At 38.3% G+C, this 26,947-nt stretch overlaps 1 protein-coding gene across 1 annotated transcript; it reads left to right on the top strand.

Annotated features, from left to right (window-relative positions):
- On the top strand, positions 6,469–13,544 carry LOC109226831 (importin subunit beta-1-like). Its single transcript, XM_019391709.1, has 3 exons — positions 6,469–6,669; positions 10,096–12,516; positions 12,622–13,544. The coding sequence occupies exons 2-3, from the start codon at positions 10,103–10,105 to the stop codon at positions 12,818–12,820; spliced, it is 2,613 nt and encodes an 870-aa protein (XP_019247254.1). The 5' UTR covers positions 6,469–6,669; positions 10,096–10,102; the 3' UTR covers positions 12,821–13,544.

Here is a 26,947-nt window from a genome sequence, read left to right as displayed (position 1 = left end):
GGGCATTCCTTAACCATGGTCTGGTATCGCTCCCAAATTTCATGTAGTGGTTCGTTAGGCTCTTGTTTGAAAGCTAAGATTTCATCCCTCAAAGTTTCCATGTGCCCCAGTAAGAAGAACTTCGCAATAAATTTATCCGCCAACTCATCCCAGGTATGGATGGAATGGTTGGGGAGTCTCTCCAGCCAGTCTAGTGCCTTCCCCCGAAGAGAGAAAGGGAATAGTCTCAACCGCAAGGCATCCTCGGACACGTTGGTTTGCTTGCTCCCCCAACATGTATCAACAAAGCCCTTGAGGTGCTTGTAAGCATTTTGATCGGGAGCACCTGTGAAATATCTTCGTTGCTCCAGCAAGGTCAGCATCACATTGGTAATTTGGAAATTGCCCGCCCGGATCCGGGATGGGACAATTGCACTAGCATATCCTTGATTGGGAAGCACCCGAGGGGCCACTCTTGGAGGTGGTGGGGGAGGGTCTAGAATATTATCATTGGGATTAGCATTGGCTTGGCGGCCTCTCCATTGTCCTTGAGGTACAAGAGGCATCTCATCCTCGCCGATGTCATCAACCTCCTCCCCCGGAATCACATTTCCAAGAGGTTCATTGTTGTTGTTTGCCGCTATTTTGTACCTGGATTGGCGTCACCAAAAAGATTAGTATCACAGAAGGAAAGAAAAACAATATACAAAACTATTTAGATAGATAGCCAAAACCGTTAGCTCCCCGGAAACGGCGCCAAAAAGGTGATCGGTGCCAACCCTGCACCACTATAGAGCGGCGAGAGCGGTCGATGCAACTTTTACCCGAATAGGTCGGGATCGAATCCACAGAGGGCTAGATTTGGGAATTGGATTCCTATCTAAACTAGCAATGTGCAATGCTCTTAATTACACTTCCAATCATAGTTGTTCTTGTGATTACTTCTATTTGTTTATACTATGAGATGCTAAATTTAACTAGGAATACTTGCTAAAGGGTTGTCTAATAGGTAACGAGGTACTAGGGAAGCGACTTCCCCCTATGTGAATACTTGACGGGTTCCTAACTCTAAGGCAAGGATGTTATGTTTGGGATCGCGATATAGCAATTTGCACGACACTACTCACTCTATACCTCTCGGTAGCTTGAGTGACTTTGCCCGAATTGACTTTCTCAAGACCAATTGGCTGTCGAAATTAAGCAAGCAATACAGGCTCAAGTGAGGTGTTACTATCTCTAGATTTAACCCTTTAATTGGGGCTATCAATATCTTGAGTACGACCCAATTTTTTGTTGGACTGATTTCCTGGACTTCAGCTGTCTTTCTCAAGAAGAGCCCAAGTCACTTAGGCACAAATTAATGTTTGCAACCACTAATCCAACATACAAAATACAAATTAATCCAAATATCAACCACCCATACACATCTAAGCATTAAAACACAAGACCCATCAAATACCCACATTAGGGTTGAGCCACAACCCTAGCTAATGGGTCTAGCTACTCATAATTATGGAAGAAAATAAGAAATTAGATGAAGAATAACCCATAATACTTAATTACAAACTAAGATAATGAAGGTTCAGCAGTAGCTACAAATTACTCAAAATGGAACAAAACAATAGTTCACGTGCTCAGCCCAAAGTCAGATTACAAAAGATGACCTAAAAATGTGAAAAGAAAGTATTTATACTAGGCCGGATTTTATGAACAAAAATACCCCTGACGAGGTAATGCGGTCCGCATAAAATGCACCGCGGACCGCGCTGAGGCTTTTTGGCTTGATTCTGCATTCTCTGAATCTGGCCACCGCGCACCACATAAAATGCACCGCGGCTGGGGTGGCTTCAATGCGGTCCGCACAAAATGGCTTGCGGACCGCGCTGGCTTCAATCTCCATTTTTCATAACTCTCTGAATCTCATCTCCGCGAACCGCATAAAATGATTTGCAGCCACGGTTAGGCTACTGCGGTCCGCACAAAATGGTTTGCGGCCGCAGTGCTTGAGTTACCAAAAACTGCATCTCTCTGAATCTCATCTCTGCGGACCACACAAAATGGATTGTGGCCGCAGTGGATCTGTTTCAACTGTGCTTGGATTTGTCCTTGGTACTTGTGCATGTTTCACTCCTTTTTGAGCTGGTTTTGACTAATTGTCATCTTTTTACCAAACCCTGCAAACAAGTACGACATGTAAGCCTTTGGGACTATTTTGTATACATTTTTAATCAAAACTCAAGTAAAAAAGAGTGTAAAATGAACTAGAATCCCTAGTTATCACCTCCGGCTCGAGTTTCCCTGTGTGCATTCCTTGCGGGGTCTGTGCCTGCGTCCGTGTTTAGTGCGTTGTGGGAGCTAATATCAACTAGCTCCACGTTTGGCACTCCTTCAAGGTTTACGGGTGGTACATCGAGCCCTATGCCGTTGTTTTCTCCAAGTCCTTCACTGTCGTGAGCGGGTGCGTTTTGAGAGCTAGACATGATTAAGCCTGAAATCAAATAATTTTTGACAAGAAAAGTGTGAAGAATAACGTATGTTATCAGAAAATTAGTACTAAAATAATCACTATTATCTTTAGCCCACGGTGGGCGCCAAACTGTTTACCTCGAAAAATGAGCTTAACAATTAAAGATATTTTGTGGTTTTAAAGATACGTGATATATTCTAATACTAGTGATTATACAAGTAATATTGAGCTTAAGTAAGGGGAAATAAAGAACCAAATCAGTGTTGTTGTAACAGTAGGGGGCCTCGAGCTTGACTTATCCAGGGACCTCGAGGTCAGCTAAGAGCAATAAAGTATGAACAATAAAGTAAATGCAATAAAGCTGAAGAACAATTGGAGAGCACGTTAAACAAGAAGAATAAGAATGTTCTATTGCAATGAATGATCCGATGCCTTTACAATATGATCGGGGTCCCTTTTATATAGGAGGAGAACTCCCTAATAAAAGTAAAGGATTCTATTGGTACAGGTGTATAACGGTCTAGTATGGACTTGTACCATTTTGTACAACCCTTATCCTATAATTAATGCCCAAGTCCACGTGTCCTTGAGAAATTCTCGCTCTTTCTTGATTGACTTCGAGACAATGCTGCCCTCTATGCGGTCCATGCCAGAGGTAGGTGTTCCTTAGACGGATACGATATCCACTTCGAGTCTCTCGGAATCGGGCCTATAGCTCGATTTAATCCTTCAAAATCATACTCCTCGATTTTGACCGTATACACAGACAATGGTCCTTAGAAGCCTCTACTCGTTTTATAATCTCTAATAGCAGCTCCGGCAACATATTTGCCCACGATGATGTCGCATCACCGGAATCCAACTTAACAGCACCATTATTTTCAGCTGCTAATTTGTTCCAATCGCTAAGAACATCGAATTTACTGCTAATTTTCTAGAAGTTTCTGAAAATTAGGAGCCCAAGTGATATCATATTTGGACTGTAAAATCATGGAGAAGAGAAAAGGGGACGACGGGTCCAACGAAGAAGACAACAGGGATGGCAAAAAAAAAAGATATAATATAATTTTTGACATATGCCACTTAGATATACACTTTTAAAAGTGTTGACGCGTTCTTTTTGCGTGCAAATCACGAGTTTGCCACGTAATAAGAAAGGGGAATATTTCTCATAAAAACAAGAGAAATTTTCATAAAACACTATCTTTTAGTGGTAATTAGCTATCTATAGATACCATTTGCTATATTACGGATTGTAGATACGTTTTCTGTTGTTATAAGATATATTAGATGTATTTAAGCTACTATATTCATGAATACAGTAGCAAAAATAGGCGTGAATCAAGGAAGTCAAGCTAATTAGTTGTTGTATTCGAGTGTATTCGACTGTATTCATGGCGTGTAACATGGGATTACAGCTGGACAGATTATTGTATTCGACTATATTCGACTGTATTCACGTCGTGAAAAAAGGGATTACACTATTTTTAAACGGAAAGTGAATCAATTAACATAATAGACTCCTAATATAACTCAACAAACTCAATTATAACACACAAATTTTGTATTTTCAGTTATAAAAAAGATTCTCAACCGAAAAATACCCCAAAAACATAGCAATCTTCAGAGAAATTATATAATACATGTGAATACATAAATTATATTAGTTAAAAAAATATATGAATACATTCATGGCATATAGCGAGGCATTGAATACAATAAAATACATAGAATACAGCGGGATACATTGAAATACAATGAAAAAAAAGACTGTGAATACAATGAAATACATGGAATACAGCGAGATACATTGAATTACAATGGAAAAAAAGACAATGAATACAATGAAATACATAAAAATACAGCGTGATACGTTGAAAATACATTAAAATATATTAATAGAAAATCAATTTGCTCAGCCCCAAACTCCGTCGTCTTTGTTCAAGAACAAACCCTAATTTTCGGCGAATCTGCCGTCGAGCAAAAACCCTGAATCTCACTGTTCCCACGCATCCTGTACAGTAGCCGAGCAAAAATCATGGCAAGACGTAGCATATCAGTTTCGAGGATTCTTCTCTCTACTAGTAGACCATCAACAGTCAATTTCAAGAGTGATTACACCGGAAGCCTTAAGAGTATTTCAGTAATGAGTTCTGGTGGCAGAATAAGGACTCTGTTAAAGCTTGAATCTTGTATTGAAGATGACGGAAGTTGAGAAAGGTTCGTGGGTTTGATGTGTTATGCGCGTCGATCGGAGGCTTCATCTCCTTTGGATTCCATTTGGGTTGATTGAGGGAAAAAATCAGAGAAGTCTTCGTGGTATACCAGGTAAAATCACCGTTTGTGACTAATGGTAGGTGAGAGGAATTTTGAGATTGAGCATCGTGTTTTCAGGGAATGGGGGAAGACAATGGCATGTATCAAAGTAGAGAGAGAAAGAAAATGGTGTAACTGAATAGCGTATCTAGTGGCTTAGGGGTAGGAGGTAACCAAAGCTAGATATTTTACTATAAACATTAAAAGGTATCTATAGAATATAATTTTTTAAAATGGTATTTATTTAAAATAAATAAGATGTTAACCATTGCTATAGGAGGTAAAAATTCCTAAAAACAACTGAGCTCCCTACTTTTTAATTTTATAGCCCATATTTCAATTTACAACCAACTAGCCCAAAAATAATAGGCTAAGATTCAACATCCAATCCCAATAGGTTCTAGAAATTACTATTTAATTTTTAAAAAAGATTGCTCAAGCTTTTAAGTTAATTTTCGAATCAGTAACTGTGACTCAAATATTAGTTCAACAAATTAAATCCGTTTGGATGGTGAAAATTAGATTTTTAACAAGCTTAAATATGTGGGTTTAAATTCAGAATTTGATTTTATGAGAAAATTGGAGTGGCTGTTATTTAAACTTGTTAGAAATAGTATAATGAGGTTGTATATAAAATTTGAAGTCATTTAATGAAGATTTGGACTGTTTTGAACAAGAATTGCAACTGAAAATCGTGGAAGAAGTTCATTTACAGACACTTGTAAAAAGGTGTATAAGATGTGTTTATACACTCATATACACTATTATACAAGATTATACATAATTATATAAAAAACTGACTTCGTCTTCTTCCTTGCGTCTTTTCTAAAATTTAACTTAAATCTTGCTCAAATCTACTCCAAATCACTTCAAATTTTAATTTTGAATTGCTTTTGATATTTTCAATCAATTGGAACAACATCCAATCCAAACAACTAACAAACTCAAAAAAACCTATATTCGAAAGCAAAGCTTTGAATGACCTTCAATGGTGGACTTCTACTCTTTAATTTTCTTACATTGCAACTAGGTGACACTGGGTAAGAAGCACCAATGGCGGACGACCCCTTGAAGCATATATAGAAGATGTGAGAAGAAGAGAGATGAAAGCAATGATTGTAAGAACACACATTTAACTCCATATCTTTTAGAAGCAATGGTAGTAAGAACACAAATTTTGAATTTGCTAGTGATTTCAAAATATGTACAATATGAGCTAGGTTGGGTAAAACTTAAAAACATGGGTCATTTTTTGTTATGGTGTGAAGTCATGTGAATTTTCTTGTAATTCTTTCATAAAAAAGGTGTGTCCTAGTTACACTATAGAAAGGTTAAGTGTGTAAAGTAATTTTTGTCCGCAAAAAGTATGTAACAGGGATTTGATCTATAATGGGATAACTTATGTATTTTGCCAATTCCCTACTTTATACTTTGTAGTAATAGTTGTGTTTACTTCAAGTTGAACAATTGTTTAAATATAAGGTTTGACTAGTTTCATTAACCCGGCTAAAGTAAACCAGTTAACAGTACAACAACAAGCAGTAACCTGACAAAACTAAAATAGATATTAGTCCACCAATCGCATTGTTCACGCCCGCGCGTGTATATAAACAAGGAACCAATTGGATTTCAAACTTCTCTGGTCCCGGCACGTAGCAGATTACTACCCTATTAAATTATATTAGAAGCAGAAAAAACAATAGCACAGATATAGATTATGCTTAATTCAATTCAAGTTCGACTTTAACATCCATCCGCGTGATCTTTCATTGTTTCTCTCTCTTCTCCCTTCCGGCCTTCCCCACTCTCACTCACTTTCTCTCTCTAGGGTTTCAATTCGGCGCCGTTTTTGATTTATTCAATCCGAGAGTGTAATCTGCTATCACTATCTCGTTCGCAATTTTCAGGTAATTCGCTCATTTTATCAACGAGAATTTTTAATGTACTAGAAATTTTTATTAGTATTCTATAAACCGATTTATTGCTAATGTATGTTTAAGCTTTATTGATTGTTTAGTTTTGTATATTAAGCTTCAACTAAAGTTCAGTACTTGAACTTTGATCGCTTTATGTGCTTGAACACATTTATTTGCATTTATCCTTATTATTGACTGTGTTTTTAGGACTGAGTTTTTGTTAGGAACTAATAATTTTTTTTTCCTTTTTTTTGAGTTTGGACTGAGATCTAGTATGGCTAATTGTATGCTCAGTTATTCTATTGGAATTTGAAGTTCACGAGGTTAGAGGTGTTGATAATAATGCACTTACATGAACTAGGATATGTAGTGAATCCGATTAATCCTATTTTCGTTCGTGATTTCAGTATCTATTGCTTTTTAAGCTGCTTTTTGTGCATCTTAATCTGTGAGGGATTTGCTTGAAGTCATTACTTGTGCTGTTTGATTGAGCTCTGTGGTTCTTTTAAAGACGCAAAAGGCTTGTTCCTCCTGAACAGTTTTTCATGAATTCTATACTCGCAGCTGAGAATTTTGATCTTTTAATTTTCTTTTCTGGGTGGTGCTTTGCATGACGGATAATCATGCTACTATTAACTTTTTTTCTGTCTTGTCAGTGTTTATATTCTGCTGTTATCCTTTTTTTTTGGAGAAGGTAACAGATTTCAATATATTAAAAAGGAAAGCCCTTGCACAAAGATTGTGCTTAGGGGTAACATGTTACAAAACCCCCAAAAAGACAAAAACCAAATTTGTAACAGCTACAAGGAGTCAATGAGATCTACTAGGGACTATATCTTGTACAAGTGCTTCTTAGCAAAAGCTACCCAACCTACTAGATCCTTTACATAAAAATAAGGGTAAGAAGCAATTTTATCCATCTCTGAATGTACACCCAATGGGTTATTGGATCCATATTGATGCAATGCGGCCAGATGAAGAAGACTGAGACGACTCTCCCCGGCCAATCGTCACTCGTCCGTCCTTGCTTAGGAAAAAACCGAACCACTATCTCTTGATTGATCTGTTTTTTTCTACCTTTACAGCTCGCTTACACTAAAAAATAAAACAAAAATATGCAATTCATCTTGTTCCTCTGTTCATGATTAGCCAAATATTCAAAACATATTGAGTTCCTCTCCCTCCATATTGTGTACCAAATATATGCTGGGATAATGTTCCACCACCCCCTTTGACCTGTGCCTATACCTGAGCTATTCCGACATGCCAACATCTCATCAGTTCTCCAAGGCATTGCCCAAATTAGGCCTTTCATGCTCATGAACAACTGCCATAATCTACTGTTAACCTGACAGTGTGAAGAGATGGCTTATTGTTTCATTTCAATTCCACACAAAAAACATTTTGAGCACAAAGGCAATCCCCTCTATCAGATTCATGTGTCAGAACAGCCTGTTTCACCACTAGCCAGCAAAATTCACTTTAAGGGGTATTTTTCGTCTTCCATATGTGTTTCCAGTGCCAGGGCCCAAAATGCTGGTGACTTCTGTTTAAAATCCTGTAAGCTGATTTTACTGATAATATTCCATTGTTATTCCTGTCGCATACCAGCATGTCTTCTTCTTCAGTCCTCTTGTTTTGTGGTTCCCCTGAAGTTGTGTAGCATACTAGAGAAGTCAGTCACTCTGCTTACCACCCAATCATTTAAAAATCTTCTAAATGTAAGGTTCCAGTTCTGTGGACTCCAAGTTTCTGCTGTTATCCTTATCTTGTCACCAACAATTGGCTGTTGCTATTTGTGTGCATAAATAGAACTTTGCTTTAGTTACAATTACTTCGCAGAAGGTGCTGCTAAGCCATATGATTTAAGGTCCTTCAAACCTTAAAAAAAAGAAAAGAAAAAAGATTCTTTAAATTTTACCACTTCCAATCTATCTTTATTTATGTGAGTTTGAAGGAGCGATTTGTAACAGCTGGGGTGAACCTATTATATTGCTATTTAACCGTGTCTGCAATTTCTTGCTTGGCATCGTTCTCCAATTGATGCAATATTTCTTATTTGAGCTGATTGGGCTCTGTAGATGCTGCTTTATTCTTTTAACGTGCCCCGTTCACATTCAATGGTACTACTACTTTGATTGAAAGCAAGTTAGGGTTGGCTATATGAATCCCCATCTTCTGTGTCGCTCTATTTAAGATTATCTCAGTCCAATATTATGATAAAATAAAAAACAAAAAGCACTAGAGGTTTCTCTATATTGTTTAGTGGCATATAAATCTCTGACAAGACTAAAAGTCCCTTAGGAAATATTGGACCTAAATTAAATGTACGAACGTAACTAAAAATTAATTCCTCTAATTGGTATCCTCTATATAGATTGTTTTCTTTCATTATACCTTATTAATTGTTAGGCTTGCATGGTTTCCTAGAGATTGTACGCCTTTTGAGACAACTTTCTTTTATGTAATTTTTGGTCTACCTCCTCTTATAAGCCTTGCTTGCTATGGTTTACACCTACGGACCAATGTAATTGGTGGTTGACGTAAGGCAGATATGACCAAACCATCTCAAGTGACTGTCTCTCATTTTATCCTCTATGTATGCTACTTGCACCTTCTAATGAATGTGGTATTTTCTAGCTACTCCCTCCGTTTCAGTTTATGCGACATTTCCTTATTAGTCCGTTCCAAAAAGAATGATACATTTCATATCTGAAAATAATTAATCTTTAAACTTTCCATGTTACTCTTAATGGGAAGCTTTTATAGCCACACAAATGTTATGGCATTTTTAAAACTACAAACTTCAAAAGTTTTAAAGCCACACAAATGTTATGGCATGTTTGAGACCACAAGTTTCAAAAAAATTCTTTTCTTTCTATGTGCCGAGTCAAACTATGTTACATAAATTGGAGCAGTGGGGTATTAACACTATGATGTTTTCTTATCACAATTAATTTTATTTTCATTTACTTTAGTAAGGGACTTTCTTTTGGTAATAATACTTTTTGGAAAAAGCAACATTGTGACTTATTGATTACAAAAATATAAAGAAAAAAGAAAGAAAAGAGAAAGCTCTCTTCTCTTCATCATGATGCAAGGATTTATTTAAGCATCTTATGAAACGACGTAATAATATTTTAAGATGGACAAAGATATGCTTATGTTGATATCATTTGAACTAGTTTAACAACACACTATGGGAGGGTACAGTGACTACGGACTTACTGTTAAGTTACACGGTCTTATCTATGTAGGACATGCAAATGACAACCAAATGTGAAATAAATAAGATTTTTATATCAATACCAATATTATTTGTTTAGTACCTTAAACCAAGCGATCCCTTAATGATAGCACTACTTCAAGTTCATTCTTATATATCTTATACATACGGGATGTCTCATGTGTTGGCAGGAACAATATGGCAATGGAAGTCACTCAGCTCCTTCTAAATGCACAATCAGTTGATTCAACAGCGCGAAAACATGCAGAAGAAACATTGAAGCAGTTTCAGGAGCAAAATCTTCCTGGTTTTCTGTTGTCTCTGTCTGGAGAGCTGGCTAGTGAGGATAAGCCAGTTGATAGTCGCAAGTTGGCAGGTTTAATATTGAAAAATGCTTTGGATGCCAAGGAACAACACAGGAAATATGAACTTGTCCAAAGATGGCTATCACTTGATGTGACTGTGAAGACCCAAATTAAAACATGCTTGTTACAGACCCTCTCTTCTCCTGCACCTGATGCTCGTTCAACTGCTTCACAAGTCATTGCCAAGGTTGCTGGCATTGAGCTGCCTCAGAAGCAGTGGCCTGAGTTGATCGGGTCACTCTTGTCAAATCAACAGCTCCCTGCTCATGTCAGGCAAGCTACTTTGGAGACACTAGGGTATTTATGTGAAGAAGTTTCCCCTGATGTTCTGGAGCAGGATCAAGTGAATAATATCCTTACAGCTGTAGTTCAGGGTATGAATGCTGAAGAAGGGAACAACGATGTGAGGCTTGCTGCTACCCGAGCACTATATAATGCACTTGGTTTTGCTCAGGCAAATTTCAACAACGATATGGAGCGCGACTTTATTATGAGAGTTGTCTGTCAGGCCACTCTGTCTCCTGAAGTCAAAATTCGGCAGGCTGCTTTTGAATGTTTAGTCTCGATTTCATCTACTTACTATGAGAAATTAGCTCCTTATATTCAAGACATCTTTAGCATTACAGCAAAAGCTGTTAGAGAGGATGAAGAGCCTGTTGCTCTTCAAGCCATTGAATTCTGGAGCTCGATCTGTGACGAGGAGATTGATATTTTAGAAGATTATGGGGGTGAGTTTATTGCAGATTCTGATGTTCCTTGCTATAATTTCATCAAGCAGGCTCTCCCTGCACTTGTCCCTATGCTATTGGAGACACTTCTTAAGCAAGAAGAAGACCAGGATCAGGATGAAGGTGCTTGGAATCTTGCAATGGCCGGAGGCACTTGCCTTGGTCTGGTCTCAAGGACTGTAGGAGATGACATTGTCCCTCTTGTTATGCCATTCATTGAGGAGAATATTACAAAGCCTGACTGGAGGCAAAGAGAGGCTGCCACTTATGCCTTTGGCTCCATTTTGGAAGGTCCTTCACCTGATAAGCTAATTCCCATTGTTAATGTTGCTCTAAGTTTCATGCTTACTGCATTGACTAAGGATCCCAATAGCCATGTGAAGGACACTACAGCATGGACCCTTGGAAGAATATTTGAATTTCTTCATGGCTCAACAGTAGAGATACCCATTATTACTCCAGCAAACTGTCAACAGATCATTACAGTTCTACTTCAGAGCATGAAGGATGCTCCAAATGTTGCTGAAAAAGCATGTGGTGCTCTCTATTTTCTTTCCCAAGGGTATGGGGATGTGGGTGCATCATCTCCCTTGACACCTTTTTTCCAGGAGATCGTGCAATCCCTTCTCACAGTGACGCACAGAGAAGATGCTGGTGAGTCACGACTTAGGACTGCTGCATATGAGTCACTGAATGAAGTTGTGAGGTGTTCAACAGATGAAACAGCCCCCATGGTTTTGCAACTAGTTCCTGTCATTATGATGGAGCTCCACCAGAGTCTTGAGGCTCAGAAGCTTTCATCTGATGAAAGAGAAAAGCAGAGTGAGTTGCAAGGTCTTTTGTGTGGATGCTTACAGGTTGTTATCCAGAAGTTGGGAGCATCAGAGCCGACAAAGTATGTTTTCTTGCAGTATGCTGATCAGATCATGAGCCTTTTCCTCAAGGTCTTTGCATGTAGAAGTGCTACTGTGCATGAGGAAGCCATGCTTGCCATTGGAGCACTTGCCTATGCAACTGGTGCTGACTTTGCCAAGTACATGCCTGAATTTTACAAGTACCTGGAAATGGGTCTTCAGAATTTCGAGGAGTACCAAGTCTGTGCAGTCACAATTGGTGTTGTGGGTGATGTATGCAGAGCATTGGAGGATAGGATATTGCCTTATTGTGATGGTATAATGACACAGCTTCTCAAGGACCTATCAAGTAACCAGCTACACCGTTCTGTAAAGCCACCAATATTTTCGTGCTTTGGTGACATAGCCTTGGCGATAGGAGAGAATTTTGAGAAGTACTTGATGTACTCAATGCCTATGCTCCAGAGTGCTGCAGAGCTGTCAGCCCACACATCTGGTGCTGATGATGAGATGATAGAATACACGAATCTTCTAAGAAATGGAATCTTGGAGGCTTATTCCGCTATATTTCAGAGCTTCAAGAATTCACCTAAAACCCAACTGTTGATTCCCTATGCACCTCATATCCTTCAATTCCTGGATAGTATTTACATGGAGAAAGACATGTAAGTATTGCTTGATCGCTTCTACTTTTCTCTTTTCCTCTATCTATGAAGGTCATTGATGTTCTGATTTCCTGGATTTACCCCCTTTCTTCTCCTGAATTTCAGGGACGATGTGGTAATGAGGACTGCTATTGGAGTTCTGGGAGATCTAGCGGATACTCTGGGCAGTAATGCTGGTTCTTTAATTCAACAATCAGTATCAAGCAAAGACTTTTTGAATGAATGCTTGTCGTCGGATGACCATTTGATTAAGGAATCTGCTGAGTGGGCCCAGATGGCGATTAGTCGTGCCATTTCAGTTTAAAGCTGTGGGTACTTGATACATACTTTTTCTTTTTTTCATGTCCCTGCGTGCATGTAGTTGTGTCGAGTTGAGATCCGAGATTGCATTCATGTGTCAAGTCATTGCCATTTTCTGATAATGGAAGAAATTTGCATTCAAGTTGTCAGACACGTGTGCCAGCACCGTCGGCGGGGTTATTTTGTTTTGCGATGGGGTGGGTCATGGTGATTGCTCGGGAGTTGAGGGCCTTCCATTTAGACTGAATGTGATGTTACTGATGCTGTATATTGGGGTTGGGAGGGAATGTTCATGTATTTACTGAAGAAAACAAGGTTCCTGGCTCATCTCTTTTCTTGTGGGTCTGACCTGGTGCTCTAACAAGAAATGCGGAGGTCCTGGTGTTCCTATCTTCCTCAAGGGTCAGCGTGTACAAGTCCCAAGTTTTGGTAGTCTTGATACTCAGCCATTGCTTCTTTTCTATTTTCTCACATATATATATATATATATATATATATATTTTTTTTTTTTTTTTTTTTTTGAGTTGGTCCGTCCGCGTCTTTGTCGGAATCAGCTGCATCTGTTTTATAGTCGAATTACATAGCATCTCATTCATTTCTTTTGCATATACTTGTGGTGGGGTTAGCTCATTATTTAGAGGCATTCCATCAGACTTCTTTCATATTTTACGTCTCTTGTTACAAATTTTTTCATTTATTAAAAGTCAGTATTAGAAATATCGTGCACACATGATAGCATGTATTCTTTCCTTTTTCCACTGTTAAACTACAGGTTTTTTCTAACCTTTTAAAAGGACTGCTCTTTTAATTGTGAAATAGTGTATTCATTGTCTTTGAAGAGTATGATATTGAAATGTCACCAACTTCAATGACATTACAAGGAATTGGGAGTCACTTGTTTTTTCAAGTGCCCTTTTTTGGTATCAGGATCATTTTCTTTTGTTATTGATGCCGCGTTGGGGTTTAGCCTATGTTATAGAAGAAGGTCAAAGACCAATTTCTCTTGGCAAATCTTATATAATTTTATTTGTAGTAAAACATAAAAAGAAATTTATATGCTCATCTTTTATTCATTTTCTATAAAGGGGGGAAAAGGCGCAAAAAATAGAAAAGAAGAAGAATTCTGTTACCAAATCCAAGTTAAGAGAATATGCTAAGCTGATATTGAAAAAGCTGAAGCTAGAAAAGTGGAGCGAAGCCTACTCATCCATAAAATTAGAGAGTAGAACTGTTGGCAACCCGAAAATGGGCAAACGCCGGAGTAGAATGTTTTTTTTTATACAAACACACATATTGAATCGAACCTACAGGGATTAGCAAATGGTTAGAGCTTCATGAACATGGAGTGTGTGTTTAAATAATAGTCGAGTACTAACAAAATTTCTTAGACTATATACTCAATAGTTCAAAGTTGTTAATTAATCATTATGTTGTTGCATCCGAGAAAATCAAACAAAGTTGCAGCAGTGCTAGATTATGATTACGCAGGACCTAACACCAGGCATGATACAAGAAGAAAGAAAGGCAACCATAAAGTGATTACACCAATAATGCAGTTGTCGCTTAAATGATCCGTAGAGTGCATCCGCCAAGATTTTGATTGATTTCTTAACCACTTAGTTTACAGAGCTGCTGCATTCTCAAACCTCTAGTCCTATAGTTGGAAAATCTATGTTCTTTTCTGGTTCATATATATCCAACTGCTGCAGAATTTGAACTGCCTAAGGGGATAGCACACCATATTCTAAGTGATTGTGAATAAAGCTCGTCTGCCTGGTCAAAAGTTTTGTTCATCCATCTGTGTGCCTGTTTACAAAGAGGTTGAGAACCACAGGATTTTATGCTCTAAGTTGAGTCAAATGGATCTTGATCCCATTCATAATCGATTGATGTCCTTTTTTATGATGATTTAAAGGAATCTTACCAGGTGACAATTTCGGACCGAATGTTCCTTTATCACAAAAAGAAAATAAGAGAGCATATTTCTGAAACAGTTAATGTCAACTTGGACTCGGGGAAAAAATACAGTCTTACTCTTTTTTTAAGTTGACACTGAGCTTATACATAGAGCTCGCAGCACAGATGAAGCTAATTTAAGGCAGAATAGGCGAACTTTTTAGAACTATGGATTGTAGGGCTTAACCCCGAAGGGAGCCCTTCCAAAAATTCTCAACGGCCAGGGGCGAACCCAGACCGGAGAGGGGGTTTGGAAATAGTTTTCAACCAGCAATAGACGCGCCTCGGTTAGAACCTCACTAGCTGCGTCATTGCCCCAAGCGCAAAGATACTTCATACAATTGCCCTGCTTCTGGTTTTATAAGACTCATGCCTCTCTTCTGCTTCTTCTATTACCGATGTGGGACAGACAAAGTAGCTCACACCTCTTTCTTATTTCCTCATCTTCTATTCTATTCGCTAATTTTGAAACAACAAATACCACCGCCTGAATAATTCTTAATTTTCTCGATTTCTCTTTCCCTCGCAATAACATTTTCCTCCTATCAATTTATTTCGCTTGCTTGAAATTTACATATTTTGAAGCTTAAAAGACAATAATTTGAATGTGGATTTTTAACTTTGACCAAAATATATAAATATAAACGAAATCAAATGAAGTGGAACAAAAAAAGATCAGTATTATAGATTGGAAAAATATAAAGTATATCGGATCAATTTTGTTTTCCTTCTATTATATTTCCATAAAACTAAGTCACTGTCAATCGCGGAGAATGTTGCTCTTCTTGCTATTTGTTTAATCCAAAAAATAATTTTCAAGGTCAAAGCAATTAATTTTATGTGACGGGCCACAAGCAACCGATTCCTTCCGAAAGATATAAATTTTGTTAATGCAATGTGATGGAGAAGTGAAAATAAATTCAATGACAGATAATATAATTAAAATAAAGTAAAGAAGAAAATAATTCTTATTGGATGATCCTTGATAGTATGATGAGCCGAACAGAGCTAGAAGAGCCGAATTATGACAAACTTGGGAGCAAGTTGCTATAAACTACAATCTATAAAATTATAGAGAAGAAAATTAGATGATTACAATGGTGATAAAGTATGTCTATTTATAGGGCTAAATCTAAGTAACCATTCTCCTTGAATTATGGGTCCATTATGAGCATTTACTTACTTAATCCAAATGTTACTTTTGGAATACTTGTAACAGCTGAGTAAATGTTGAAATTCCATAACTGATGAGTTAATTCCGTAAATGATGAGTTAATTCCGTAAATGATGAGTTAATTCTGTAACTGATGAGTCAGTCTCTTGAGTCAATCCCGTGCCTGTTGAGTCAATCTCGTGCCTGTTGAGTCAATTTCGTACCTGTTGAGTCAATTTCGTAATTGATTGCCTTTGTTCTGACCGTTACAACTATTTATTGCATTTATTGTACGTTACATAATTAATTTGTAACTGATGGTATAATAATGTAAATCTCATGTAATCCGGGATTAATTGATTCTTTCCTCATTTGTAATTATCAGTTATTCTCCTGTACCTGATCCGGGGCTATTTTATGATGATCAGTTCCGAGATTAACATGCATGGTACGAGTATATTCAGTCCCGGGGGTGTTTACATATCATCTTTACATGTCATTGTTAACTTTTTTCATAACTTTGTTGATATGTGTCGACATTTAATACACCCACGTAGCGAGTCTATTTTTCATTAATACAGATAGTCCCCCCACTTTCTGGTTACTCACTATGATGTGACCGGGAAGTGGAGGATTTTGTTTTTTCACCTCGCCTCTGCCTCATTAAAAATCTTACCGAAAAAATTCAATAGGGACAAAAGCTGGGTGAAGGAAAAAAGAGTGCAGAACTTAGGAATTCAGATGATAACTCCGCTACTTATTTTCCTTTCGTCAATGATCAGTTGGTGCTGGAAAAGTACCACTACTACAGAAAGCCTGATCTCGAGTTTTTAATGTTCATCCGGAACTTTTAACCTTTGAGTTTTGACTATTGGATTTTTAGTTGTACCCAAAACTGTTATAACATCACAACCTTAGAGAGCGGGACTATTAATAACCATAATTTTTGTACTTTTAGTTTTAATAAAGTCCAGGAATTTAATGCATCAGGTTAACTTTGCGATTAGGAAACAAAGCATCCGACCATTAGCCATTTGATTGGATGATTTTGGTATAATTGGACTCGTAATTGAATGGGTGTTCGGAATTTATAAATTTTATCAGGTTCCGAGGTGCGGGTCTGGGTTGACTTTTTGGATTGACTTTTTAATTTTGGTTAAAGATCTTAGCTTATCATGTAGAACCAATTTCTATATCTTTTATTGATAGTTTTACGTTATTTTGCCTAGATTTGAGCCTTCCGGAGGTTGATACGCGTGGGAAGGGTTTGTTAGGGGAGTAATTTGGCTTGCTTAGGTAAGTATCTTATCTAAACTTGGTTGAGGCACTAGCTGTCTGAATTATTGGGGGTAGCTACGTGCTATGGGTGTGCACATGTGTGGGGTTTGAGCCTATGCGCTAACACCGGGGGTATTCATCCATGCTCGGATTGTGCTTAGGCTATGATATGCCTAAAATTTATTGCTAAGCCTTAAGCTATTATGCTTATCATATTTGTGACATTGTTGTAAACTATTTGGGTCATGTTTGAGGATACATAGAGGTTTAATCCCTGAATGAACTTGATAAATGCTATTCTGTGATGAAATTGCCGATTTGAGCTGTGATGACACACTTTGCACATGCCTACACTTTAGCATGTCATTTATACCAGTCCAGGAGCATGAGATTTGTTATTCATTCACCACATACATGTATTCTTGTTTACTTGCTCCTGTGTGATATGATTGGACTGAGTGCCTGTGACCACGCCGGACGGATTATGTTGTTATGCCTGTGACCACGCTTGGGCGGATTGTGTTGTTACGCCTGTGACCACGCCAGACGGATTGTGTTGTTATGCATGTGGCCATGCCGGGCGGATTGTGTTGTATTCCTGTGACCACGCGGGGCAGATTGTGTTGTTATGCCTGTGACCACGCCGGGCGGATTGTACTGTTATGCCTGTGACCACGCCGAGCAGATTATGATATTGAGCTTGTCACCATGCCGGGCTGGTAGCATGTTGAATTGGACGTGTTTGCGTGTGGATATAAATCCATCCCCCTAAGGTCACCTTCTCATGTTTCTATCTTGATGGTGTACACGCGGAGATTGAGAAAAAACAGATCAATGGTTTGGTATAGAATTGGAAAGGTAGAGGAATCTAGTCGGTGTTTGTTTGGATTTTCCATTTGATCTTTACTTGCAATTTTCGTGATTATTTATCTGATTTAACTGCATATCATCTCTATAAGCCGAATATTGACTGAGAAGAGTATTTGAGAAACTGTACACATACACACACATATGCTTCTTCCTGTGCTTATGACTTGATTTCATTATTGTTCTGTACTTGTTAAAATAATGAAACTGTACAGGTTATAGCTGGCATTATTTATAATTTATGCTTCTTTTACCTTATCAAGGTTAGCTAGGATACTTATTGAGTACATTGGTCGGTTGTACTCATTCTACACTCTGCACTTCGTGTACAGATCCAGGTACATTTGGATGCGGTGATCGCTACATTGGTGCTAGTACATGCTCGAAGACTTTGAGGTAGTTGCTATGACGCACGCAGACCTTGATTCTCCTTTCTTTTATTTTCTTCAGTACTGTTCTACTATTCAGACAGTTGTACTAGAGTTTGTTTTATGTTGAGATGTTGTAGTGCTTATGTACTCGTTGACACCAGGTGCTTGGATGATTGTAGTAGAGTTCAATTACTTTTATCAAATATTTATGAGATTCTTCTGTTTTTGAGTTTATTAAACCTGTTTTATTCAAATGTTTAGCTGTTATGTGATTGTCGGCTTGCCTAGTAAGCGTGTTAGGCGCCATCACGACGGGTTGAAATTTTGGGTCGTGACATAAATAAACGCATATCCAGTAATCTAGTCTAACCCCGAAGAAGTAGTGACGAGGGTGCTGCAAATCGAGGCATGGAGAGCAGTTCACCACTAAGTCTCCGGGCGCGTATGCGCGCCTGAATGACCACCTGAAGTACAAGCCTCAGTACGTGCATAATTAGTGCAGAAGTGTAGTATGAGTACGTAAATTAATGCATACCCAGTAAGTATCTAGTCCAACCCCAAAGAAGTAGTAACGAGAGGTCGATATCGGCACATACTAGTGGTCCAATAATTAAAATACATGAAAATAAACAGGCATGAAACACAACAATTAGCAATGAAATAAGTAATTATAACTAACATAATCCTTCGACATAATAATAATAATAATAATAGTAATATGAAAGCCTCGAATACCATATTGATCACGCCCAACTCTAGTCCTAAAAAGGATAAGCGGTCGCTGCAAATATAATCCGGTCTAAAAGTCCGGAGTCGAATCCTACAGAGAACTAAGGCTTAGCTGTATCTGTTTAATATCACCAAGAAGACAAGATTGAAAATAAATAAACAGCTGAAAACTAACTATGCTTGAATTGTAAACAATTAGAATAAAGGTCTAAGGTAATGGTTTCCCCCGTTGTTGATTTCCTTGGTTGTATGTTTCTTATAGCGTTGACTTAGTTGCCTCTATCAATCATGAACTCTCCAGCTATCATAAATCTCTCTCAAGCAATTATGATAATTTACTAAACGCACTCTCTCAAGCTACCTAGCTAGATTCGCATTACAGTTCACTTAGATCGCACCCGAGGTATCGTTATCTCTAATCCAACCTCTAAACCCTCGGTTATGACTCTCGCCTATACTCCGGGAGTGATGTTGTTCAAATAACTACCTAAATATGCACTCTCTCTCAAGCAGATACATAATAAATAGGAACGGCTAATTGAGGATCCTTTCAATTAACCACAATCAAAACATAGTTGAACAAATAGAGATTAAACTAATTCAAATCTATATTACTTATAGCAACCAATTCATCCCCAACGGGTTTCACCAAAACCTTAGATTAGAAAAGTTAGCTACTCATAAAAATAATAAAAATCACAAAAGAATTCATATTCAAAGGTAAAAGAACAAAGAAGAAGATTAAAGATTGATGCCCAATGATCCTCCTTGCCTCTTGCCCTTCCTTCTAATGTTTTTCACTTCCAAAAATCATTCTCTTTCGCTCTTGGCCGGCCTCCCTCGTTTAATATAGGGTTTTAGGGCTTAAAATCCCATATTTTGCACTTTAGTCCCTGAAATTTACGCGTCCTGCCGCGGTCCCACCGCGGTTACGCCAGGACCGCGGCCAGAATGGTCCTCTGAATCTTTGGTAATGTTCTGCCGCGGTCCTACCGCGGTCCTACCGTAACCGCGATTTTTCACCCTATTCCGTTTGGAATTTGGAAAAATATAAAACATAAAAGTTGTAGCCCTTTAAGTTAGCTTTCCAACCATATATTGTGGAGCCCAAATGGAGTTTTGAGAAAAAAGTTATGTCTATTTTACTAGACAGTGCGCAATATGCCTCATCGAGTCTTCGTTTGTTCTCAACTATCAAATTTGACCCCCGAACACGATCCCGGCTTAATTCCTTGAGCTTTTACTCAGACTTCAAAGCTTCAAATCACTTAAATTCATTCCATAACATCTGTAGAGCTCGGAATCACTCCTACAAGGCATAAAACACACAATTAGTGCAAAACACTAGCGATTAAAGCGCAAACTCAACTAAAGTGCAGTAACTTAGAGTGTAATAAGCGACTAAAATACGTAATTATAGCCTATCATCACATATGCTATCTCAAACAGACAAGGAACATCAAGTAAATGTCAATCCTCAAGTTAAGAAGGAACACTCATGTATATTCCGACTCCTATCGATATTACGCACGAATTCTGACAAGGTTGTACGGACCGATCCATAATAATAGTGTACATTTTCGAGGTCGTACGGCCCGATCCATAGATTCATCTCAAATATACTACTAAGGTTGTATGGCCCGATCCATAATGCTATTTCATAGCACTGCGGAGGTGTATGGCCCGATCCACATGAATAGAGATATTTTCCGAACTATCGGTCACATAAACATAACACGAGGATAGGAATGTGAAGAAAACATAATTTTATCGAAAATCAAGTATCCCACCAAAACTCAAGGTAAAGAGGCTCGGTCAAACATAAATTCTAATCCAATCACACATATAAATTTAACTAATTAAACTAACGCGTTTAGTTCAAGTAGCATAAATAAGGCATGGTAAAGATCTAAGTCTACCCAAACATAAATATTCTAGCTATGCACGGACTCTCGTCGCCTCGCACGTAAGTAGCACCCATAACAAGTAGCACACAATAATTAGAATACCTACGTGAATAATTCACTCTTACAAGATTAGCAAGAGTCTTACCTCGCTTCCGAGCCCTCTACTCTGCTCTCAAACCTCACTAGTCGACTCTAAACAACACCGAGCAACCTGAATCAAATCAAAGACGCATAAATCAATCAATATATGCTCAAAAGTTCATAATTTAACTATCAGAGTAATTTTCCAACCCAACTCGAAAAGTCAACAAAAGTCAATCCCGGGCCCACGTGCCCCGATTTCAGAAATTTTTGAAGATAAATGTTACCCATGGCCTTACAAACTCAAATATGTACTTATACCCAATTCCATAATTAATTTCGTGGTCAAATCTCATTTTTACTAAACCCTAGGTTTTTTACAAAATCCTAAAATTTCACTAGTTTCTATGTTATAACCTACTCATAATCCATGTATTTAACTCACAATAGGTAGAAGTCATTCACCTTATGATACTTGGTGAAAGTCCCCCTTCGAGGAGCTCTAAAATTGCCCAAGCCAAATGAAAAATGGGGAAAATGAGCCTAAGTCTCGTAAATAAAATCATTTTCTGCCCAGGGTTACTCTTCGCAATTGCGGGACCCTCTTCGCGATCGCGAAGCCCAATCTCGCGCCTAATTGCTACCTCCTCTACACGATCGAGAGGGTCCAATCGCTAACGCGATGCCTATCTCTATTGAGCCTACGCGAACGTTGTAGAGCACTTGCGAACGCGATGGCCAAAGGCCTGGCATCCCCCAACCGACCTCTCTCTACGCGAACACGACGCTAAGAATACGGAGCATAGACCACTGACCCCTATGCTCTGCAAATGTGACGCCCATACCGCAAACGTAAAGCACAAAATGGCCCCAGCCCAAAATCTTTTATTGCGAACGCGTGACTCCCACCGCGTTCGCAAAGAACGAAACAAGAACCAGAAAAACTACCAACTTTAACCTTGTTTCGGGTGGTCCGAAACTCCCCGGAGCTACCTGGGACCCCGTCCAATTGTACCAATAAGTCCATAAACATAATCCAGAACTACTCAAAGTCTCGTAACACATAAAATAACATCAAAACCAAGAATCGCACCTCAAACCAAATTAATCAACTTCTAAACTTCAAACTTCTTCTAACCAACTCCGAACGCGACAAATCATACTTAGACAACTTGGAGTGACGCCAAATTTTACGCACAAGTCATAAATCACTATATGAACCTATTCCAAGACTCGGAATCCCAATCTACTTCAAATCAAACTTAGAAAACTCTAAAACCTTCAAGATGCCAACTTCCAATAATAACCGCCGAAAAACCCCCGGTCCACCTGAAATTAGATCCGTACATATGCCTTAGTGCAAAATTATCATACGAACCTATTGGAATCTTCAAATTCCAATTCTGAGGTCGTTTACTCAAAGTGTTGACTCAAGTCGAACTTGGCCACCTTGGGCCACTATTATGGAACTAAGTGTTCCGGATTCAACCCGAATCCTCTCAAGATCAAACCAACTGTCCTCACAAGTCATAAAATAGGAAAATCACATACAGAAAGTTTTAAATAGGGGAACGAGAATATATAAATCAAAAAGACCGATCGAGTCGTTATGTTCTCCACCTCTTAAATAAACGTTCGTCCTCGAACGGGTTTAGAATCGTACCTAAAGTGTCGAATAAGTGTGGATATCTACTGTAACGACCCGACCGGTCGTTTTGAGCATTTGCATTCCTTTCAGCTATTTGAGGTCTTGAGTAGCATCGTATGATGTATTATGACTTGTGTGAATCGTCGGTCTTAATTTTTCTGGTGATTCAGAAGTGATTTGGAAGACTGAATTTGATGTTTGAAGCTCCAAGATCTGCACGCAAGGTGCAGAAGTGTAGTATGAGTAACACCCATCCCATGTACTCAGTAAGTATCTTGACTAACCTCGGTGAAGTAGTGACGAGGTCTCAGGTCAAGGATACTCACATTACATAACTTGTACAACACAATGACATATACATGTAACCAGCAACATTATTGAATTTAAGCATGAAATACAGGTACATCCAATCAGTGCACATAAAGAAGATGTGCGTAAGTCTCTTAACAATTTAGCATATAAAGAAGATATGCATTTGATATCAGAAAACACGTCAACAATTACATATAGAGAAGATATGCATAGGTATTGTACCAGTTTAACAACTCAACATATAGAGAAGAAGTGCGTCTAACATCATTACATTATTAAAGCTTGCATATAGAGAAGATATACGTGAAATATTAAGTAATCCGTCAATAGTTGCATATAGAGAAGATATGCATTAATTAAACAAGTCAAGTTACATGGATCCACATATGAAGAAGATATGTACCTTGAATCATCTCAAAAAGTAAAGCAGCATATAGAGAAGATATGCATAAAAGACATGTATATATTCTGGAGATAGCATATAGAGGAGATACACAGTAAAAATCATGTATACATCCAAGAAGTTTGCATATAAAGAAGATACACAAAATCCAACCACTGGCCAATTTTTCATAATTCCTGTGTACGTCATCAAGGAGAAATATGAGAGGACGACCCCAGGGGGATGGATCCTTATCCACACGCTGCAAGGATAACTCACGTGCATAATCATAATCACCACCACGGAAAGATCACGTTCCATAGCAACTCAACCCGCACAGATAACTTACGTGCTACAAATCCAGTCCATCACACATAAAACATATACAAGAATGGATATACACAATCAATGAATATCAAAATCACGTACTCATGGGCTGATAAATAGCATGCTAAGGTGTATTCATGTACATAGAAAGAATGTGTATACATGTACATATAGAAAAGATATGTACCGTGCCTATACTTACCAGTCAAACACCATATATAGAAGATATGCATAAAGAGGCATGTATACATTTCAAATCAATCATATAGAGAAGATATGCAATAAAAATATGTTATATACCCAAGGTATTTGCAAATAGAAAAGAGATGCAAAAACCAAACACTGATCAGTTTTCCTTATACCGCGTGTACGCCATCAAGAGAGAAACATGAGAGGACGACCCTAGGGGGATGGATCCTTATCCACACACTGCACGGACAACTACGCGCCATAATATAACAATCGCAGGGACCACTCACGTGCTATCATAACTCAAACTGCACGGACCATTCACGCGCTACCAATCCAGTCCATATTACACATAAAGCATATACAAGAATACACGTGTACGAACAATAGATATCAAATCACATAATCATGGACTGATAAAAGTGACATGCTAAGGTATATACATGTGCGAAGTGTGCTATCACAGATCAGATAAGTGAATACGCCACAAAATAGCAATTATCATGTTTGAACAGGAGATAACCTACACATGATATCTAGCATGATTTAAGTAGCATGATATGAAGAATGATAGCATGAAGCTTAACATTCAATACAAGGCATAACATAGTCTAAGAACTACCCCGAGCATGGATGAAAATCTAGTGCATGCACACACACTCATCCACTGCATGTGCATCACCCTTGGCACATAGCCAACATCAACAATTCAAGCAACTAGTGCCTTAAACCAAGGATAGGCAGGATACTTACCTGAAACAAGCAAAATTATTACTCCAAAAATGCATTTCCTTGCAAATCGGGTTCCGAATGGCTTGAATCAAGCCAAAAACAACTCAATAACATCAAATAAAGCTATAGGAATCAATTTTAAATAATAAAGTTCCAATCTTTACACAATTCCCAAAAAGTTAACAAAAGCCAACCTGGTCCCATATGGTCACAACTCGAGTCAAGGGATAATATCCCGACTACCCATAACCCCACGAGTCTAAATATGTGATTAGATTCCAAAATCAAGTCTAAACCAACCTCCAAATCCTCAATTTTCACTCTCTTAAGTTGTAGGAAAAACCCCCAGATTTCCCTCAAAATTCTATATTATAAGTGTTAATAATCCGTGTAAATTCTTGAAATAATATAAAATTGTCTAGAAATCACTTAGCCCAAGGTCTTTTATGAAAGTCTCCTTCAAAACTCGTCCCTCTCTTAGTCTAGGGTTCAAAATATGAGAGAACGTACTAAAATCCCGAAATTATAACTTCATATAGTCTGCCCAGCACCACCCTTCATAAACGTAGTGACTACTTCATGTTTGCGGAGCGAAAAAATGCAACAACCCGGAAAAACCCATCGTGAATACAACAGAACCATCGCGGTCACGAAGCGTAAATGCCCCTGGCCTACGCGAACGTGAGCCCCCTCCCGCAATCGCTAAGGCAAAGCTCTAACCAGCTCTTAGTCTACCTCCCTTCTACACGAGGTACGAACACGAGGACCCAAAAGCCATAACTCTATGCGAATGCGACCTCCATCCCGCGAACATGAAGAGCAAAACTAGCCTACCCAAAATCCTTCTTGGCAATCACGAAACTTGCTCCTCGATCGCGATGTACACCAGATACCAGCAAAATTTCTACAATTCCAACAATGCTCCAGGTGGTCCGAAACTCACTCGAGCCCCCCGGGACCCCATCCAATCACACCAACAACTCCATAATCACTATCTGGACTTAACCAAAGGTTACATACGACAACATCACATAAATGGATCAAAGTTCAAAACACAAATTGAACTTTTCTTGAGTTCAAGAACTTCAACTTTAAATTAAACACCTGATTCAAGCCTAACCAATCCGAATTACAGCCAAACTTTGCACACAAGTACCAAATGAAAAAAGAACCTCTTTTAACTTCCGGACCAACAATTCAATTTCGATGTCATCAAAGTTAACTCCCCGTCAAGATCATGAACTTTTCGAACCTTCAAATTTCTAACTTTTAACAATTAGAGCAAAAAATACCCTAGGAACCTCCAAATCCAAATTTTGACATAGACTAAGTCCAAATTAACCATAAGAACCTATTGGAGCCATCAAATCACCAATCTGAGGTCGTCTACACAAAATTTAAACCTTGGTTAACTCTTACAACTTATGCTTCCTAAAATAAAACTAAGGGTTCCAATTCACTCTAAAACCTTCCTGAAGCCAAACCAACAATCCCCGCAAGTCACAAAATATCAAACAAGCATAGGAAAAACACCAAATAAGAGAACGGGGCTCAAATATATAAGACGACTGGCCAGTTCGTTACATCAACCATGCAATTTCTGTAGTACCAGTCAAGCATCGACAAAATCATAATACGATGCATCTTTTATAACATATACCCTTCTCAGGCGATCGAATAGTGGCATCATTCTCTTAAACATCTGAAATCTCTTATGCTATCTAGAACTCATGACCTTTCTCTCAAACTGAAGCGCAACCTTGTCCATTCAATCCCAATTCCACACGGCTCACCGTATCTATCATGCTATTATATGAAAATAGGAGAATCTCATTATCAACTTTGAAAAACAAATAGGATGGATACTTCATTAACCAGAATCCTACTACCCAACTCAATCCAGGAGAACATCGCAACATGCAACAAACCTTCTATACCTTTTGAAGACATATGTTTTAAGTTGTGGTCGAAACCATCACAACTCTTCGAAACCTATTTGCATAACCAAATCATTAGAATTGTTCCTCATAACTCAACAGAGTCACGCAAACTGCCAAACCCAAGAGTATTGCCATAAAACACCTGTGAAGCCTTATACACCAAAGGAACCGATCATTTTTACTACTATGTTGACCCAAACCACTACTAAGCTAATTGAACTTCTTCCGATTCTTTATGTCTTACCTTCAAGATTACACT

Source organism: Nicotiana attenuata, chromosome 6, assembly GCF_001879085.1.
Source record: "Nicotiana attenuata strain UT chromosome 6, NIATTr2, whole genome shotgun sequence".
NCBI classification, from domain to species: Eukaryota; Viridiplantae; Streptophyta; class Magnoliopsida; order Solanales; family Solanaceae; genus Nicotiana; species Nicotiana attenuata.
The sequence above is the reverse complement of the archived record's forward strand: the minus strand, read 5'-3'. Positions and strand labels throughout refer to the sequence as shown.

Coding starts and splice junctions, on each gene's coding strand:
- LOC109226831 (XM_019391709.1), top strand. CDS start 10,103: ATGGCAATGGAAGTCACTCAGCTCCTTCTAAATGCACAATCAGTTGAT. Junction 12,517..12,621: donor ATTTACATGGAGAAAGACAT/GTAAGTATTGCT, acceptor CCTGAATTTCAG/GGACGATGTGGTAATGAGGA.